Source organism: Loxodonta africana, chromosome 10, assembly GCF_030014295.1.
Source record: "Loxodonta africana isolate mLoxAfr1 chromosome 10, mLoxAfr1.hap2, whole genome shotgun sequence".
In the NCBI taxonomy this organism is placed as follows: domain Eukaryota; kingdom Metazoa; phylum Chordata; class Mammalia; order Proboscidea; family Elephantidae; genus Loxodonta; species Loxodonta africana.
Window position 1 is genome coordinate 106,424,879 of NC_087351.1, and position 19,383 is coordinate 106,444,261.

Below are 19,383 nucleotides of genomic sequence, written 5' to 3' on the forward strand. Positions count from 1 at the left end.
AGTTTTTAGAACATTTGTTAAGGCTCTCTCAACTGTGAGCAAGGTAGAGTACTTGGTGCCTGCACATATGCAAAGAGGAATACAAGTTGAGGAAACCGGACAGAATTTATATGGTTAGTAAGCGGCAGAGCCAGGACTAGAATACATGTCTAACTCCAAAGTTCCTATTTTTAAAATATCATTGAAGTTGGGCACTGTTATCTCCAAACCTCTTTATGCAAATAAGCACCCACTCTCCAGGCCTCACAGGGTTGTTATAAGGATGAAATGAAACCATCTATGTGAAATGACTATCATGAAGCTAAGTACATAGTGGCATTAAAAAACTGTTGGTTTCAATTCTCTCCTCCCTGGTGTAGCATCTTACATAACAATCCACACCCAAACCCACTGTCATCGAGTCAATTCTGACTCATAGCGACCCTACAGGACAGAGTGGAACTGCCCCATAGTTTCCAAGGAGCGCCTGGCAGATGTGAACTGCTGATCATTTAATTGATCATTATTGAATACTATACTGTATATAACAATAGTATTCAATAAATGTTAACCTGAAATCTTTTTTAAAAAATTAGTTTTTAAAACTCTGAAAATACTATGTGTCTTATTTTAGGTCTACTGGCACCAAAAGCGCTAAACAATTGATACAATTAACCATTCTGCTTTACTCTGAAAATCATATATAAACGTTGATAAATGCAAAGTATAGCTAAGAACAGATATCTCAATAATTCAAAATACAACGTGATACCATAAGTTTATAAGTCTTTCCCTATTTCGTCTTTTTCCTCCACCCACACTTGGCTTCAGTATCACAGAGAAAAGGTTTTGCTTATTGTTGAGAAAACGGCTTCTAATTAAATTCCACATAACATTAAATAAAAAGAAGACATGCAATAGATTTTACATGAACTGTACATATTTTTAGAAATAACACTTCTTTCTATGGCTACAAAGTGCCCGATATACATTTACACTTAAAAAGTTCACAATATTCATTTACACTTACTGTCTTATACATATACAAATAAGAGTGAATGAATACTCTATTTTCAATAGATAATAGACAACTTTTTACAATTTTATTTTCCCTTAATAAATCACACAGGACAAATAAAAGGTAAAAAGATGCTTAACTTAGAATTTCCAATTTAATATTCAGAATTATGTAATTAATCCAGAATTATTCTCATTGTAAATAAATTTTTATTATTGAAATTTCAGATAATTAGTTCTCTGATCTACATTATGAATTAGTGCAAAAGGTAAGCATACCCTTGCATTAAATTTTCTTGGCTTCAAAAGACGAATAGTCTTGACCAGCTTCCAAGATTGTTTTAAAATCAACTGATGCTCTATTTTATATCCATGGGCTAACAATTAGAGCTGATAAATTTTATTTGAAATTTAACTTACAACCGTAAGTTTAACTTAGGCCACATCTAAACTTACTTTTCCCTCCATTTTATTGCATTATTTATTTATAATTACCCAAGTATTCTTCACCAAATCCAAAAATGACTACATTATATACAACCTACACCTGCTAACCTAGCCCATCCCCTTACCTCCTTACAGCCCTCCCAACAAGCAAATATTTTTATGTACTTTGTTTCTACTACATATATAGGTATAGCTAAACAATACTGCTAGTTTTACCCTTTAAATATTTATAAACAAAATGAACATTGCTGTCCAATAGATTCCAACTCATAGCAACCCTGCAGAACAAACCAGAACTGTCCCATAGGGTTTCCAAGGCTGTAATCTTTACAGAAGCAGACTGCCGCATCTTTCTCCCTTGGAGCTATTGGTGGGTTTGAAATACCAACCTTTTAGTTAGCAGCCAAGCACTTAACCACTAGACCACAAGGGCTTCAAATGGTATCAAATCAAGACTACAATGAGATATTCTATAGATACTCAACTGGCAAAAATTAAGTTTGAAAATGATTAGGTGTTAGAGAGGATGTGGAAAACGGAATCTCTTATACCTTGACAACTGGTACATAAATTGATACCATCACTTCGTGAAACAATTCGATGTTACCTTGCAAACTTGAATTAGAGCTACATCCAACCAGATGGATGAATCGCAGAAATCCATAGTGAAGGGTATTTTTCTAATTAGTAATGATGTTTATCGTGTCCAAATACATACTGTGTGATTCCTCTTCTGTGAAATACCTGTTTGTGTCTTTTATCTACTTTTCTAATATTGTTGTCTTTTTCTTGATTTACTGGAGTTCTTTACATATTATTGAAACAAATTCTTTGATGTTTTGCAAATATCTCCTCCCTATTCGCAGTTTCTCTTTCACTGTTTTTAATGGTATTTTTTAATTGCATTTTAGGTAAAAGTTTACAGCACAAATTAGTTTCTCATTAAAAAATTTATACACAAATTGTTTTGTGACATTGGCTGCAATCCCCGCAATATGTCAGTACTCTCTCCCTCTCCCTTTACAACCTCGGTTTTCCGTGTTCATTCATCCAGGTTTCCTACCCCTTCTCACTTTCTCATCTTTGCTCTTGGGCAGGTGTTACTCATTTGAGCTAAGCAGCTGGTTCCTCAAGTGTGTTATTGTTTGTTTTATATAGGCCTGTCTAAATCTTTGGCTGAAAGGTGGACTTTGGGAGTAACTTCAGTGCTGAGTTAGCAGGGTGTCTGGGGGTCACAGTCTTGGGGGTTCCTCCAGTCTCTGTCAGACCAGTAAGTCTGGTCTTCTTGTGTGGGTGTGTGAATTTGAATTTTGTTCTACATTTTTCCCCTGCTCTACCCAGGACCCTCTATTGTGATCCCTGTCAGAGTGATAGGTGGTGGCAGCCAGGCACCATCTAGTTCTTCTAGGCTCAGGTTAGTGGAGGTTGTGGTTCATGTGGTCCTCTAGTCCTTTGGACTAATATTTTCCTTGTGTCTTGGGTGTTCTTAACTCTCCTTTGTCCTGACCACATCTGTGTTTTAAATGGTCGCTTGCAAACTTTGTAGACCCCAGACACTACTCACCAAAGTAGGATGAAGAACATTTTCTTTATGAACTCTATAATGCCAACTGACCAAGATATCCCCTGAGACCATGGTCCCCAGCCCTCGGCCCCAGTACCTGGTCCCATAGAGTGTTTGGATGTGTCTAGGAAGCTTTCATGGCTTTGCCTTGGTCAAGTTGTGCTGATTTCCCCTATATTGTGTCTTGTCTTTCCCCTCACCGAAGTTAACTTTTGTCTACTATCTAGTTAGTGATTTCCCCTTCCCACTCTTCCCCTCCCCTCAAACAAAGGGGTTCTATGTGTAAACCTTTTCTTGGGTTTTTATTAAACTTACCTTTATAAATAATACTTCGTATTTATCTCCTGAAGGGCCCTGGGTGGCACAATTTGCACTGGACTACTATCCTAAAGGTTGGCAGTTTGAACCCATCCAGTGGTGCCACAGAAGGCAGGCCTGGTGATCTGCTTCTGTGAAGATTACAGCCAAGAAAACTCGATGGCGCAGTTCTACTCTGTGACACACGGAATCACCATGATTCGGAATTGACTCGACGGCAAGGAGTTTGATTTTGGTTTATTTATCTTCCAGGTTGGGTGTTACGTATTTTCATTTTATCTGTAACTTCTAGGGTTAAACATTACCCCACACTTTAAAGAAAAATTCACTCAGTTTTCACAGGTATTAAAAATAATCAAAATATATAACTGAAAGTCTACTAAGGGCAAAGTGTTATTTGCTCGAGTTTGAACCTGTCTTTAGGGAACATAAACTAGTTGGTAGAAGAAATGAGACAGGTACATAGGTAATTCCAAAAGAAGTTAGAAGGTGTAAAAATCTAAAAAAAAAAACAAGAAGTTTTAGAAATTCTCAGAAAGTAGAGAATACTTTAACTTGGAACAAGGGAAGTAGCATGTGAGTTTGGTCTTGAAAGGTAGGGTAGAATTTGGACATTTAGTGATCAAAGGCAAAGATATTCCAGACAAAAAAACAGTGAGCCAAGGTAGAGGTGGAAGAGTTTGTTGTCTGTGAAAATGGTTCAGTTTCTAAAATATGTAATAAAATTATGAGAATTCTAATGTACAATATTTAAAGATTGTTGTTTAAATGCTAAATTTCATTATGATTAAAGATGCAAAACTTGAGTCATTTGAACTGCCATTCATGAAACAGATGAATTTCTACGTTGCATGTTTAACTGAAACCGGCATTTACTACACTGATCTGTTGATCACATTCTTTAGCTTGGCTCCATTATTCTCCTGGAAGCACACTCAGGCTAATTTGCTGAAGAGGAAACAATTACAGACAGAAATAAAATGAACTGCCAGCTCAACTGAACTGAGACAGAAGGAAGACTGTCAACATGGAGACAATGAAGAGGCTGGGAAGAGGGAGCAATGGATTAGTGAGTGGGGACAGTCAGTCTTTGCTATTCTGCATATGTTTCAAGTCTCACACTCTTGGAACCTGGTCAAGTTGCTAAGGAAATAAAAATTAGGTCATTGCTTTCAGTTAAGTTTCTTGGTTGGATTTTTAATTCAATAAAATATAATCACATGTATTATGACTAAAAATACGGGCAATGCATTACACAGTTCATTTTGAAACTTGTTTTAAATAAATTTCATATTCCAGAGAATGAAAAATGCCTTTTTGATCAAGATGGAAAAGTAAAATCTGCAGTTTAAAGTCTACTGCTAACTACCCTGCACTAAATAAACTATGCATGTAGATGTTGGTGCTAATTTTGGGTATTTTGTTCTGAGGTCAACAGTATTTATGACATAAAACGTAAGTTCTCATGGTAGGTCCCTGCGTTGTTAAAGTTCGTGAGAAAATCCTCTGTTTCTTCTAATGAGTGGATTTTTCCTCAAAAAAAATTATAAAACAGTAACATATTCTCATTCTTGTTCTCAACATTTTCAGGGCTGCTTTACTTTCAAATGACAATGGTTCCCTGAAATTTCATTTTATGAGAGGCATTAATATCAATCTGAGCTTTAAAGTTTCACAGTAATTTAACCTGAGATAACCCTCGGTAAATGATGCTTCTCCATGAAGCTGTCTAAAGAAGTCCTGGAGTAAAGCTTTGCAGAGTAAAAGAATCATTTTGTAAGACAAAAAGGTTACCTCTTAATTTATATTCTGGGATACCCTGGTGGTATAGTGGTTAAGGGCTACTGCTGCTAAGCAAAAGGTCAGCAGTTTGAATCCACCAGGCGCTCCTTGGAAACTCTTTGGGGCAGTGGGTTTGGTTTTAATTTATATTCAATTATTTAACAGTTGTGTATGCCAGTGTCATTGTGAAAATTTAAAGTGCTCAAACGCCTGGTCCTTCTCTTGAGGCTCTTCCAATCTAGCCATTTCTTTTAGAATTTTTGGTTTTTATACACACTAGTCTTTTTAATATAAGTACTGTTACCAAACAGGCTGGTAAGCTTCAACAGTAGAAAACAACTTTAGTTAGCTTAAACAGAAAAGGAATTTCTTTGAAAGGATGCTGTTAGCCCACAGAGCTGCTGGGAAAGTGTGACACTGGTCTCAGAAAACAAGAACAAAGGAAGGGCACAGAGCGAGGCCTATGCCAGTAACAGCCCAGTGAGTGCTTGTGCTGCCTTGGAACCCTGGCCACTAGAGCTACTGCTTCAGTCCCCAACGGAGAATGCCATCATTGGCGCCACTGCCACTGACCTCACTCCTTTTCCACTAGGTGTTTCCGCCTCCACCCTGCTTCCGGAAAAAATTCTCTACGGCCCTTGCTTCTCTGTGTCACCAGCCACCAATCCAAGATATCTAGGGTGATTGTGTCTGCCTGGCTGAGGTTAGTTCCATGCTGAAGCCCCAGTGGCAGAGAAAGCAGAGAAAAAGCAAATATTTGACCTTTTAGGCTTTTATACTGGGAGGTAGAGCCCCTGGGTGGTGCAAATGGTGAATACACAGCTGCCAACTGAAAAGTTGGAGGTTCGAGTCCACCTAAAGGCACCTGGGAAGAAAGATCTGGCAAACTGCTTCTGGCACACATGGCGTCACCATGAGTTGGAGTGGACTTGACAGTAACTGGTTTATACTGGGAGGTAGGCTTAGCCTTCTATCAAAACGCATACAATGAGGAATTTCCCAAAACTGGGAAGAAGGGTCTAATGCTGGGTAGTCAAAAAATCAAATAACCAATACAGAAACACTGGTCTATTCAGGAAAGAATGGCTGAAACAATACAAAGCCCTCTGTTCTCTAAGTGCTTTGAAGTAAAGTCCAAGTGGTGATCTACCCAGGTCCCTACCCCCACATTTTTAAAACCTTCTAGCTGGGCCCACATTACCCCCACATACATGTTTAGCCCCATCCCAAGAGGTTCTGTAACAAATCAAGCTCACGGCTGAGACTCCTCTGAGGTGATGTTTCAGTAACTAGTCTGCCGTTTTGTTCCTATGACAGGGCCACAATCTCCCACCTGAATCCCTGGAAACTGATTCTCATACTGCTCCCCTTTCTCACCATGCCCAAATTCCTGGGCGTAGAGACAGAGCTGACAGGAGTCACAACTTCATCACTTACAGGCTTGGAAAGAACTAGCTAGTTATTAATCTCTGAGCTCCACCGTTCTCACAGGCTGTCAGGAGATGAAGATAAAGTAAAAGCATTTTGTAAACTAAAATTATAAGCAGAATCTCAGTAGTTAACATTCCCAATAGATAATACGATAAATCCCCAAGTTCTTTAGGATTGTGGCTTTATCTACGTCTCTGTTTTTTTGGGGCACTGAAATCTGTGTTTTATTAAAAAAAATTAATTTTGTAATCAAAGCGGTATACACACATAATTTTAAAAGCCTAGTAGTAATAAAAAGCTTACCCTAAAAACAAAATCCCCCTGGCCCTATTTCTCTGCCCCCCAGAGGCAACCACTCTGAATTCTTTGGTGTTTCTTCTAGTATTTAACTTTCTATAATGTGTATTAAATCAATATTCAATGTTCATATGATGATCAACTATGTAAGAGCTGTTTAATGCTTAACCAAGCTATACACTAGAATATTTTCTTTCATATGTAATTTTAAATTTTCCTTGGAGATATTAATTTCATCTTCTATGAATCTACTGCTATTTCTTCATGAATATGTCAAAAGATCCATTACATCTTTTTCAATTATTTGCCAGTTATTCAAATATTAAGGAGACTTGTATCTTCTGAGATACCTCCTTGCGGAGCCTTTCCCCCTCCTCGTCCGGTCTGGACCAGATGTCCACCAGGCCTACTGCAGCTGCCACCCAGGATTTCCTTCTGCTTCTTGCCTGTGTTGGACCCCATTTTCTGGATCCCAGCATTTTTGTTCTTGGTTTACTTCACCGTTTTATAGAATAAACCCTCCAGTAGCTTCTTGAGTGGGGATAGAGGGATGGTCAGTTTTTTGAGGCATGACTGAAACAAGCCATTGTTTTATTAGCTGTACACTTGACTGACAGCTTGGCTAAGTGTAGATTTCTGTGTTTAAAACAATTTTCCATCAGCTTTTTGAAGGTACTGTATTGTAGTATTCAGCTGTTTCTACTGAAAAGTTCAATACCATTCAGATTCCTAATTTTTTGTATGGAACCTAGTTTTTTCCTCTCCACAACACTTTAGCATCTTCTCTTTTTCCCTGGTATTCTGAAAGGGAAGGGTCTTTTTTAATATGGAAATTCCTTTAGTTTTGGCAATACTTCTTAGATTTCTCCTTAGATAATTTCTTCCTTCCCTTTTCTCTAGTATATATTTCTAAAACTACTGTGTTAAGATGTTAGACTTTCTAAATGAATCCTTTATTGTTCTTACTTTTCCCTACTGTTATCCATTTCTTTGTTACTTTCTAGGTTTTTCTCAATTTTACCTTCTATTTTTCATTTTTTCTCCATTTTTATATTTTATAGCGTCTTATTTGTGTCTGACTGATGTAATAAAATGTTCTTAATATAGAAGAATATTTTGATCTTTTGAAGTTTTCCTCTACTCCCTTTATGGCCTGTTTCCTCTAGCACTTTGTTTGTTCTCTTTGTTCTGATCTCCATCTCAATTTGGAAGCTTTCCTCAAATTTCCAGTGATCTTTGGATGTGTTTTCACATGTAAGACAGAGGCAGTAAACAGCCATTTGGAAGCTCTGTTGTACAAGCTTCACTGTCTTCTCCATAGAACAACGGAAAGGCAACCTGGCTTTTTCTTTGTACAACTCCTAAGCATAATTTCACTGTGGAACTCCAAAACATCGGTATCTGGAGGTCCATATACTCTTGGGCTGAGGCAAAGCGAGGCAATTTACCTGAGCTCCACTTTACTGTCTTGCGTATGCCTGGCTGGGACTAGGGAAGGAGAAGGCAAATACGTCATCTCAAGTTGCAGGCTTTCAAATAATTCCAGATTTCAGCCTTGCACCTTGCCCTAGCTTCCTCTGTATTTCTAGATTTGGAATCTCTCCAGTTTAATGTACATAGAAAATAAATCTCAGGTTTCCTGTGTTTGGTTGGGGTAGGTGTGGAGCGGGGAATTGAGGGGATGGGACAAGGTTTGCCACCTGGCTGCAAGCTATATTAACGTAAGAACAGGCAAATGGACCACTGAAATGAAATGGAGGATGAGGACTAACCCACGTATATGTGCGGACTTAATAAAGGGTGGCACAAATCGGAGGAAAATGAGTTATTTAATAGAAGGCATTGAGAAAACTGGCTTACTATATAGAGAAAAATAAAATCACATCACTTTCTCAATAGCAAGGAGCCCTGGTAGCACAGTGGTTAACGTGATCAACTGCTAACCAAAAGGTTGGTGATTCGAAACCACCAGCAGCTCCAGGGGAGAAAGCTGTGGCAGTCTGCTTCCACAATGATCACAGCCTTGGAAACCCAATGGGGTCACTATGAGTCAGAATCAACTCGATAGAGGTTTGGGTTTGGGTTTTCTCAATACCATATGTAAAGGTGAATTCCAGGGCAGGGTGAAGGGTCCAACCATTCCCTATTTAGACTTAAAGTCAAATTCCTCTTTTCAGTTCTACACCATGCTCAACCAGGCTTTCCAGAGTACTTGGCACTTCCATGGCCTGAGCCATTCCAGTGTTTTAACACTGGTGAATTGCCTCGCTCCTCCTCAGTAGCTCGCTCTACAGGCTCTAGAGCTATAGGCCTCTCCTTTCTGTTAAGCTAGTAATCAGTCCTTTATCTGCTTTCTATCTTCCGAAAATCCCAACATCCTTTTCTCCACTGCTGTTTTCTTCTCTGGTATCTTTGCCCTTAAGAGTTTATACCTGTTTTATTCCTTTATGAGTCGGAATTGACTCAACGGCATTGGGTTTTTTTTTTTTTTTATTCCTTTACTATAATATTAGCATGGCTTTGGAGAAAACAAATAAACTTAAGTAAAATCTGCTAGCTTAAATGGAAACCAAGTGAAGCTAAACCCAATCCTAAAATGCCAGGTCTGTAAGCTGAGGCCTCCTTACCTGTTAATTCACCTTCCTAACGGTAAGTCTCTGTGTGGTGCCAACATTCAGTTGCTAACTGAAGGGTTAGAAGTTTGAGTTCAACCAGAGGGACCTCAGAAGAAAGGCCCAGTAATCTTCTTCTGAAAAACCAGCCCTTGAAAACCCTGTGGAGCACAGTTCTACTCTGACACACATTAGGTAGCCGTGAGTTACAATAAACTTGAGAGCAATTAGTTTAATAGTGGCTGCCTACTTGTCTAAGTAAAACACATTCTCTGTGTAGGCCAGAACCCTCTCTTTTATCCACTTGCCAGACCACTCTGGCTGTCTGCCTACGTTGTCTCTTTTTATGATGCTTTTAAAACTATTAAATTACCTCCTCCACCTTGAAGGGCATGTCTAGTCTCAGGTCCCAGCCACCCTTGATAGAATTTGTTTCACTTTTAAACTGGGTTTTAACGTTAAAGTTAAATTTAATTTGGGATAAAAAGTAACAGTCATTTTTTTCAAAGACATCAACCAAGGGCCTACTATGTTCCAGTTACTGGGGACACAAAGACAGAATTACACGGTCATACCTACAAGCTGCCCTACAGTCTAGTCTCAAAGCATTTCTTAACTGGGAATCCTCACCTGAATCACTGCACACAGAAAATGATTTCAGTGACTCCTATCTCAGTTCCCCCCATAATGGTACATAACTAGTACCATCCTGGATGCATGGACAGAAGTTAATTCGCCATACGCAACAGAGGACTCAGAGTATTATAAATCCACTTGCAGAACTCCTGTTGAAGAAAAGCTGACTGTAGAGTGACAAATAGCCAGATATTTACAATAGTTTGATAAGTGCAATAATAAGAGGTATGCACCAGCCCACTACAGTAATATTATATATAAAAAAAAAACTTAAAATCAATAATTACCTAGCAAAAATCTGTAGAAGCTTTTTAGCACTGGGTTTAATCAATATAATTATAAAATTATTTTTAAAAACTTAAGTTACTTTTAAAAAAGGCTATGTGGTAGTGAAAGACATGTTGTGCTAAGATTATCATTAAACAGCTAACATTTATGGAATGCTTGCTACGTATCAGGCACTATTCAGATCACTTAACATGTATCATTTCCTTTAATTCTCATAATCCCATCTCACAGGGTTACCAAACCAAAACAAACCCAGTGCCGTCGAGTCGATTCCGACTCATAGCGACCCTACAGGACAGAGCAGAGCTGCCCCATAGAGTTTCCAAGGAGTGCCTGGTGGGTTTGAACTGCCAACTCTTTGGTTAGCAGCCACAGCACTTAACCACTATGCCACCAGGGTTTCCCCTCACAGGGTTACTATTCTTATTTTACAAATGAGAAAACAGAGGTTTGGAGAGGCTAAAGGGACTTGCTTAAGGGCAAACAAGTTGTGACGTGGTAAAGAGGATTCAAGCCTAGCGTGTCTGGTTTTAGAACCTAAGCTCCCAAGTGACCAAATATTTTCCTTCCATGAAAACTGTATTAAAGTTACGGTCTGTTATAAGCCCTAACACAGAGTATTATCATCGGTATGTGGAAAAGATAAGGTTGACATGGAGTGTAAAAAAATAAGCAAACATATAAAACCCAAACCGTATATTTTGAATAGTGAAAGGGAAGAGAAGAGGTATGTATATCCAAATTTAAGAGAATATTTAAAGGAGTGTTGTTTTACATATTTAAATAAACTGAACAAATTAAAATGTCTGCATAAATGACAATAAAAAATAACTTACTTAAGAAGATAAAAGAATGCTAGAGTAATCAAGTATCAAAGAACCAAGAATTGGCTCACAATTTTACTTTTCATTAAAAGCTTTTCTCAGAACTTTATCAGGAATTCTTTCTCATTTTTTTTCAAAGCAGCAATGTATATACAGTACACTTTGGTTTCTTATTATTTAAATCTGTCAAAAAAACAATTGGAGAAAATAGAGTATTATACCTTTTCACTAACGCTGCAATCTTCAAATTTTTCTGAAGAGGCATTTTCTGATAAATTTGATTTTACAGAGTAAACAATAGTTATTCACATTTATCAAAGCCTTCCTCTGCATAACTATTACTGACATTGTTATTTAACTGGGTTTTTTTTTTTTTTTTAATTTCTCAAAGCCCCATTAATTTGTTAAGTTAGCAATAGAATATACAGTAATGCACTGCTTAATGGCCACAACATGTTCTGTGAAACAGAACATTACATGATTTGGATGTTACACAAGCATGCCTAAATCATGAGCAACGGCATTCACTGATTTTCCACCTTCGTGTTGTTTAATAACCTTTTGCTTCACTTAGGAAAGCTACATGGATACTGCAGTGTACCTGTTATTGACTAATAGCCAAGATACTGTACACACACAGTACTGTATTTCAGCTAGCATCTGCCAAGGTAACACATGGTTTAAGTAGGTTAATACTGTATAATACTGTATACATGATAACACATTGTAACTATATACTACTGTATACACAGGTTAATATGTAATCTGTATTTATAATTGGAGCTTGCAGGGCTAAGGTAGTGCCGCGTGAGTCTGGAGGCTGTTACTGGTACAGGTTTGTACTGTATAAGACACTGAACTTATACTAAATTACTGTATGTACACTATAATACACCATACAGCTATATGTACAATATTTATCCTATTTTACTTCTATAAACTAACTTTAGGCTACTTCGTAAACTTTTTTTTTTATATTTAAACTTCAAAAAAATTTTTTTTCACTTTTTAAACTTTTATGTAAACACTTTCTTAGCCTGTATCACACACAATTTAAGGAGGAGGATCAGGACCATTGCATCGCTGTTTTCAAGTTCCTCAAATGTTCCACCGGAAAAGCTTCGGGTTGGATACCCTCCACTGATGACTGTCATCAACAACGACAACTTTACCTCCTGTAATGCCTGAAGGGCTTGGCTGAGGCTCTTCTTGGGGAGGTGCTGGCTTCTGCGGGAATATGTCCAGTGTAGTTTGCTTATTCTTTTCTTTATATGCAGCAAACACTGCACGAGGATTCCTCTCCATCAGTGAAAAGCATTCAGTGTTCGGGTCCACGTCTCCAGCACTCGTCAGCAAGCTGTCAAGGTCTGCAAGGAATGTGGCTAACCCCTTACCAGTGAACCTCTTCTACACCTGTTCTTCTCCCTCTGCAGTTTCCTTTCCCCTTGGCTCTTCCTCGGCTATTCGCTCTTGCTCTAGCTCCAGCAACTCTTCATTTGTTAGTTCCTCAGGAACCACCTCTAGGAATTCTTCCATGTCCTCATCATCTATGTCTAAGCTCAGATTGTTGTTTACCATGTCAACAACAGCTCTATTAATCCTTGCAATCTCATCATCCTTTTCAAATCCTTAAAGTCATGGACATAACGCTTCCGTATTTTTTTCAATATGCCATTCGTGCGCTCTTTGGTCACATCATCCCAGGCCCAAACAAGGTTTTTCATGCAGTAGTAAAGGTTGTACTCCTTCCAGAACCGCATCAGTGTCTCGCCAGTGTCCTCAACTGCAGCAACAGCCTGAATAAAGGTCCTCTTCAGGTAGAAGGCCTTGAATGCTCCAATAACCCATTAGTCCACTGGCTGGATAAGTAAGTGGTGTTTGGTGGGAGGAACACCATTTTGATGTTGGGGTGGAAGTCACCAATGAAATCGGATGTCCTGGAGCACTGCCTACAATTAGCAAAATTTCGAAAGCTATGCCTTCTTCCAAGCAGTACTACTCCATTTCACTGGCACAGCAATTGAGAAGGGCACACTGACATAGCATTTGTGTTGTCCAGGGCTTTTTACTGCCCCTGTAATAAACCGGTAAGGTGTGTTTGTTAATGTTCTTGAAAGCCCTGGGGTTTTCACTATGCCAAATAATAAACAGCTTTAACCTGTAGCCAGCAACACTGCTTCCTAACAATACCGTCACTCTGTCTTTAAAAGCCTTCAAACCTGGCATTTACTTGGCCTCCTTACAGATGAAGGTCCTTTCAGGCTTTTGTTTCCAGAATAAGGAATTTTCATCCATATTAAAAATCTGCTGGGGCAAGTAGCTTCCCTCTACAATTAGCTTATCTAAGGTTTCAACAAATTTTTCAGCAGCCTTGACACGAGCACTTGCAGATTCACCGCTCACTTCCACACTGTGCAGTGAAAAATGTCGTTGGACGCGCCTGAACCACCCAGAGCTAGCAATAAACTCGATTATCGTAGTCTGGTCCTGCGTTTTCTTTAAGCATCTTGAACAGGCTTCATGCCTTAGCACTGATCATCAGCTTGCTGAGAAGGATCTGCTTTTGTGTTTGGTCCTCAATCCACATCATTAGCAATTTCTCCGTATCTGATATAGGTCCCCCTCATACTTTTGTTAGTTGTATAGCTTTCAGTGGAGCCAATCCTTTAACGGCTTGGAGAATTTTTCTTTGTTTTTGAGGATCATCGTGATTGTTGAATGCGATGTGTCTAAATCGCGAGCAATAACATTCGCTGATTTTCCACCTTCCTGTTGGTAAATAACCTTTGTTTCACTTCCAAATCGATAGTTCTCCTTTGCCTCTTGCTGCTGCTATTACTAGCACTGGTATTGCTGTGTTCAGGAGCTATGATGCACTTCAGCATAACATTTTCGAAAGAAAATTAAACAGAGATAATGCTATCACACTCAGTAGACACGCAATAACGAGAGACTGGATGCTGCTGCTACCTACAAGTTGAAGCATACATACACTGTTATATGGTAAACCTTTTATTTTTAAGTAGGGACAGTTCACGTTAAAATAACGATAGAAAGTATAGTACAGTACATACCTAAGCCAGTAACACAGGCGTTTATTACGACTATAAAGCCGTATGTATCACAGGTTACACATGTACTGTACCATTATATACCTGGCAGCACAACCGCTTTGTACACAAAAGACATGAGACACTCATGCTACATGCAGAAAGCTGTTCTACTTGCTACATTCGGCCACGCCCACTATATCCTGTTGTCCCACCGGGATTTGTGAATTCTAGTATAACATTATAGTACCAAGGACGTCTATGTGGTTGGATGTTGCCCGAACGGACATTATGCAGTGCATGGCTGTATATTATTCTCAAGTGAGAAAAACTGTGCCTAGCTTTCTATATTTAAATTCATGTCTTTTACCCAAACCATTGACATTCTTTTCTAACTGGCAATTTCTAATGTTCTTTTAGTAACTATGCATTAAACCTGCTGCCGTCAAGTTGATTCCGATTCGCAGCAACCCAATATGCATTAGCTAAATTAAATTTCTCAAGTAATCTCATGTCAAAAGCTTGTTTCCTTTTAGTATATAGCCATAGAGAGCTAAGTATGTATTCTGTCAAAACAGCAAACTTCCTCTGATCTCCCCAGTAAGATGTCTTTCCAGATGTGAAATACTAATTCTGACACTTAACCACAGATATACACTTTTCATATGTGTCAACTTATATAACGTAACTTTCATGTATTCGTTTACCTATAACACAAAAGACATGCTGTCCTAAACTAAGAATTTTATTTTAAATTAAATGAAGGCGGCACATGGTGAGTCTAACACTCACTGCCTTACTTGCTGTAGGCTGGATGTATAGATACAGGATATTTTTTAATGTAAATCTGAAGCCCTGCCCAATTCTCTGAGTCAAGTAAGTTTGTATCTAAATGTCACTATCTTCATTTTATAATGACTTTTTTGAGGGGGTAATGAATTTTTGGAGCACTGGCTGTGTTTTCAATTTGGAAGACAAATGTAATCCTAGAAATCAAAAATTAAAAATCAGAATGCCATACCTTGTGCAAGCATGTTAAATTCCAAGAACAGTGCTATGTGGTAAAGTTCCATGGCTTCTTCCGCCCTGGTCATGTTTGGCTTCCCTGCAACGAGAGCCTGAACTTCACTGAGACTCCCCACAGAGAGGCTACAGTGCAAAACAGAGAGGTCCACCACGTCCGTATACATACAGTGTAATATAACTTTCGCATACTTTTTTGGTATGATGGACTCATCTAGTATAATTCTTGTGGGAGTCCTCAAAGTTCGGTCTGTGATTTCTTCACCAGTCCGTATCCTCCTTTGCAATAAATTTCGAAAAAATGGAGACCGTGCTGAAATAATAGCCTTGTGAGCTTTGAGCTCTTCATCTAAACAGTTCTGATTTCCACCGAAAGCTTCAACCAGTTCAGAGTCTGAAGAAAAACTAAGGACAACATCATAGTAACACATGTAATCAAAGAGCCCACGCATATCTACATCAAGGGAATTTGGTGTTCCAAATTCTTCACTAAGCTGAACGAGGATATCAACATTTTGAAACCTTGAATCCTCCATTCCAAACTCTCCCGTATAAAGGTAGTGTAACAAAGCAGAAAACATAGGCATATCTATACCAGCTGTATTGATGTCCATTACTATCTCTGCTCCATATTCGGGTGAGGAAGAAAGCAGTGTTTTAAAAAATGGACACCTTGCCGCCAAAATGGCACGATGAACAGGAAAACAAGTTTCTTGAAATATTAAGTCTACATCAGTACAATACTTGTACTCATAAAGATCGGCCATATCTTTCTGCAATGTCTGGGCTTCCGGCCTAGCCAAACTGGCTTGTAGAGAAAGCTCCTTTAAGGCTGAAGTTCCCTCATATTCCTCCACCAGCGCATTGACATCTCTAACATCCCACCCAGAGAGGAATTCTCGCATCTGCTTGGCGTGATCGGCAGACCTGTTAGATTTTCGACGCTTAATAAACTTCTTTTTGAGGGTGGCAAGGCCAGAGGTTCTCTTTTTTTTGTCTTGTGGTTTCTCATGGCCATGGTCAAGGCTATACAATTTTGATTCACAACCATAGCCTTGCTGAGAATAGGATGATGTTCCTAAAAAGGAAATGAAACAAAAGAAAATTTGTTATTTTTCTTTAACATTCTTTTTCAAGTCATTTTAATGTATTTTCATGCTGAATAAATCTGCAAACAGATACTGCTGAACCACTGAAATGACACTGACTTGTTTTATAAAGGAGGATAAAAATATTCAAATAATTCAATTTTATATTAAATAAGAAGAAGGGACAGAGCAGATTATTCTGAATTTTAAAATAAATGCTTTTGGTTCTCTGGCTATCAAAGGCCGTATTTCATAGATCTTAATCATAGATTTTTTGGAAATGAGAGCTAGACAGACATATTTCTAAATTTAAATTACTTGTATATAATTAGGAAAAGTTTCTTTTTTTTCTTAACTACATCGACGAGGCATTTGCATGGGCAAAATAAATGGGCCAGGACACAAAAAACAAGTATTTCACTGTTTTCACACCAATGGAGATTGCTACTTTGGATAGAGTAACTGACAATTATGGCCAAGATGACAAAATAAAACAAAAAATCAATTGTGCTATAGCAATTTGATTAGGACAAATATCATAAAAGCCAGATTTACATTTGTTGGGGGAAAATACCTAAATGCTATGGAATTATTATCTATAATAGCTTTTCCACAGCTCAGTTACCTTTTCACCAACAAAGTTCATGGGAAACACAATTCTATTTATATTCACAAAAGAAAACGAAGTTGGAAAAACTGAAATGTTACCTATAAAGGTCTGCTGGGCTTGTGAGTTTGCCCCTACCCTCGGGGAACACGAATGAGGATAGTTAGATGCATTAGCACCCATTTTCTTCAGTCGCTCAGGCGTTCCATCTGCTGGTTTTGCAGAGTGTAATCCCAGAAGCCTTTATGAACCTTCAGTCCTGGATCCAGCAGCCTCTTTTCATCCATTTCTTGATATAAAACAAAAATAATTTTACTTATTTTTCAAATGTATCTCAAATCACACAGTTTAAGGAAAAAAAAAACAAAAAAGCAAGCTACTGAAAATTGCTTTTGTTTGCAAATAATGACATAGTGTCAAATTCACATGTAAAAACTTCAGGAAATGTAAATATCTAAATGTGAATTAGGAATCTACGTTCAATGCAATTTTAACTCTACACCCTTTCGAGGATAATAAAAAGTAACATGTTAGATTAATGTAAATACAAACAGTTATAGCAAGGGTATTTCAAGTCACAGGGAAAGGTACTTGGGATAAAAAGCAATGTTTAAACTACCAGCCGTAAGTGAACATTCTGAGCAATTTACAAACACTCACGTAGTACTACCAATACTTTATATACAAAGAGCAGATTATTAAGTGACCGGGTTCTTGTTTTTCTGCCTTATATACAATTGGGCGTTTTACTCAAAGATGGGGAAACAAAAGTAGACAGCTAAACCTAAATTATCTTTAGGGTACTTGCTCCATAGTAATTTTGACAGAAGTTATTAAGCGTATTAAAGCACAAGAAAAAATTTTTTAATCTATCCTCCTTGTAAAGCCCTAAAATAAAAATACTGCTTTCTATACCTGATAATATGACTCAATATGGACAGAGCAGTACCAGTAAGAGATAATTTTGACAATTATAGATTAAATTATGTACCACAGAACCTTAACTCAGAGAGCTGCTAGGAGCAGATAGACACACAACAAGAAGAAGCTGTAGGGACCTAATAGAAAGAACAGAGTTACCAGGAATACTTCTAAATCCTTATACCATCTGGAGAGAGAAAATGTATCTGTCTCAAAGAGATAACGGTTTAAGAAGAGAAAACACAATTTAAAATCTATTATCGGAATTGTCAGGAAACCAATCAGTAGGCAGTTCGTCTAACCTCATAACGAAGGATGAAGTGTTTTAACAAATAGAGTTAAACACACACACACACAATCACCGAAAAACCTGCTGGAAAACAGAACTGTGTCAATATTCTTAGAATTTATTTTCATCTCAGTAATTGGGACAGCATAACCTTAGGAATTAAGAGAATTAAGAATCCTTAGTTTAAGAAAATCACTGTTAACCTTTTGTGTTTTTCTCCAGTCTTTTCCCACTATATATATAAAATCAAAAGCAAACCCGGCACCTTCAAGGCGATTCTGACTCACAGTGACCTTCAGGACAGAGTAGAACTGCCCCACGGGGTTTCCGAAGCCATAATCTTTATGGAGGCAGACTGCCACATCTTTCTCCTGCGAAGGGCAATCGCTGACATTTTGGTTAGCAGCCAAGTGCTTTAACCACTGCACCATCAGGGCTCTCTCAGTCTTGGAAACCCTATGGGGCAGTTCTACTTTGTCCTATAGGGTTGTTATGAGTTGGAATCGGCAACGGGTTAATCTCTAAGGAAGTAGACTGGCACATCTTTCTCCAGTGGAGCAGCTGCTTGGTTCAAACCTCTGACCTTTTGGTTTGAAACCGAGTGCTTTAACCACTGCACTACCAAGGTTCCTTCACAATACATATGATTATTTAAGCACTAAGTATCTACTTATAATGTTCAAGACTGGGAAATTTTTTACTAACTAGATGTAGAAATTATGCAAAGTAGCACTGACTTCAATCAAATCACATACTGAGATAAGCAAACCTTTTATTTGAAACTTGTCTACCTACCTATAAGAACACAGCACCATAAGACTTTACTTTGTTTCATGCCACTGTAAGACAGAAAGGCTACAGGGTATGGACAGCCAGACATAAGACAGTGCATTCTGTAAGAACCACATGGTAAGGAATCTAAGTCTCATGAGCCAGTGTACATTTACAATAACTTCTTTAAAGATATCATGACGACAGGTTAAATTACTGTTTGCATATAAGCACTCTTTTGGACATGCGTCTGGTCTTTTTATTTTAGCTCTGCACCACACCTAGGCCAGCATGATACTAATAAAAGTGTTTAATATATTGACTATTTTGTAAACATTAAACGATCAAGAAAATTAATTCTTTCAGCAAAGTCAGTTTTACTTGGTTGAGTATCCAGTTAACAATTTCTTGAACTTTTATGCTTCGCTGTTGTTGTTGC

The 19,383-nt window shown here is 38.1% G+C and overlaps 1 protein-coding gene across 8 annotated transcripts in view; it reads right to left on the reverse strand.

Moving 5' to 3' along the window:
• BTBD7 (BTB domain containing 7) overlaps positions 1 to 19,383 on the reverse strand; it is a 106,577-nt gene that overhangs the window by 45,436 nt on the left and 41,758 nt on the right. For 6 of the 8 annotated variants that reach the window (XR_010323219.1, XR_010323218.1, XM_003408843.4 and 3 more), the window contains exons 2-3: positions 17,065 to 17,252; positions 15,267 to 16,346 (exon numbers count right to left, since the gene is read on the reverse strand). Coding sequence is in view for 6 of the 8 variants with exons in the window: in XM_003408843.4 (XP_003408891.1) it covers positions 15,267 to 16,346; positions 17,065 to 17,146 (1,162 nt within the window). In the remaining 2 variants the exon portion in view is untranslated. Of the gene's footprint in view, positions 1 to 9,307; positions 16,347 to 17,064; positions 17,253 to 19,383 lie in introns of those variants that run through there. The other 2 variants (XM_023546525.2, XM_064292904.1) reach the window with 2 other exon arrangements.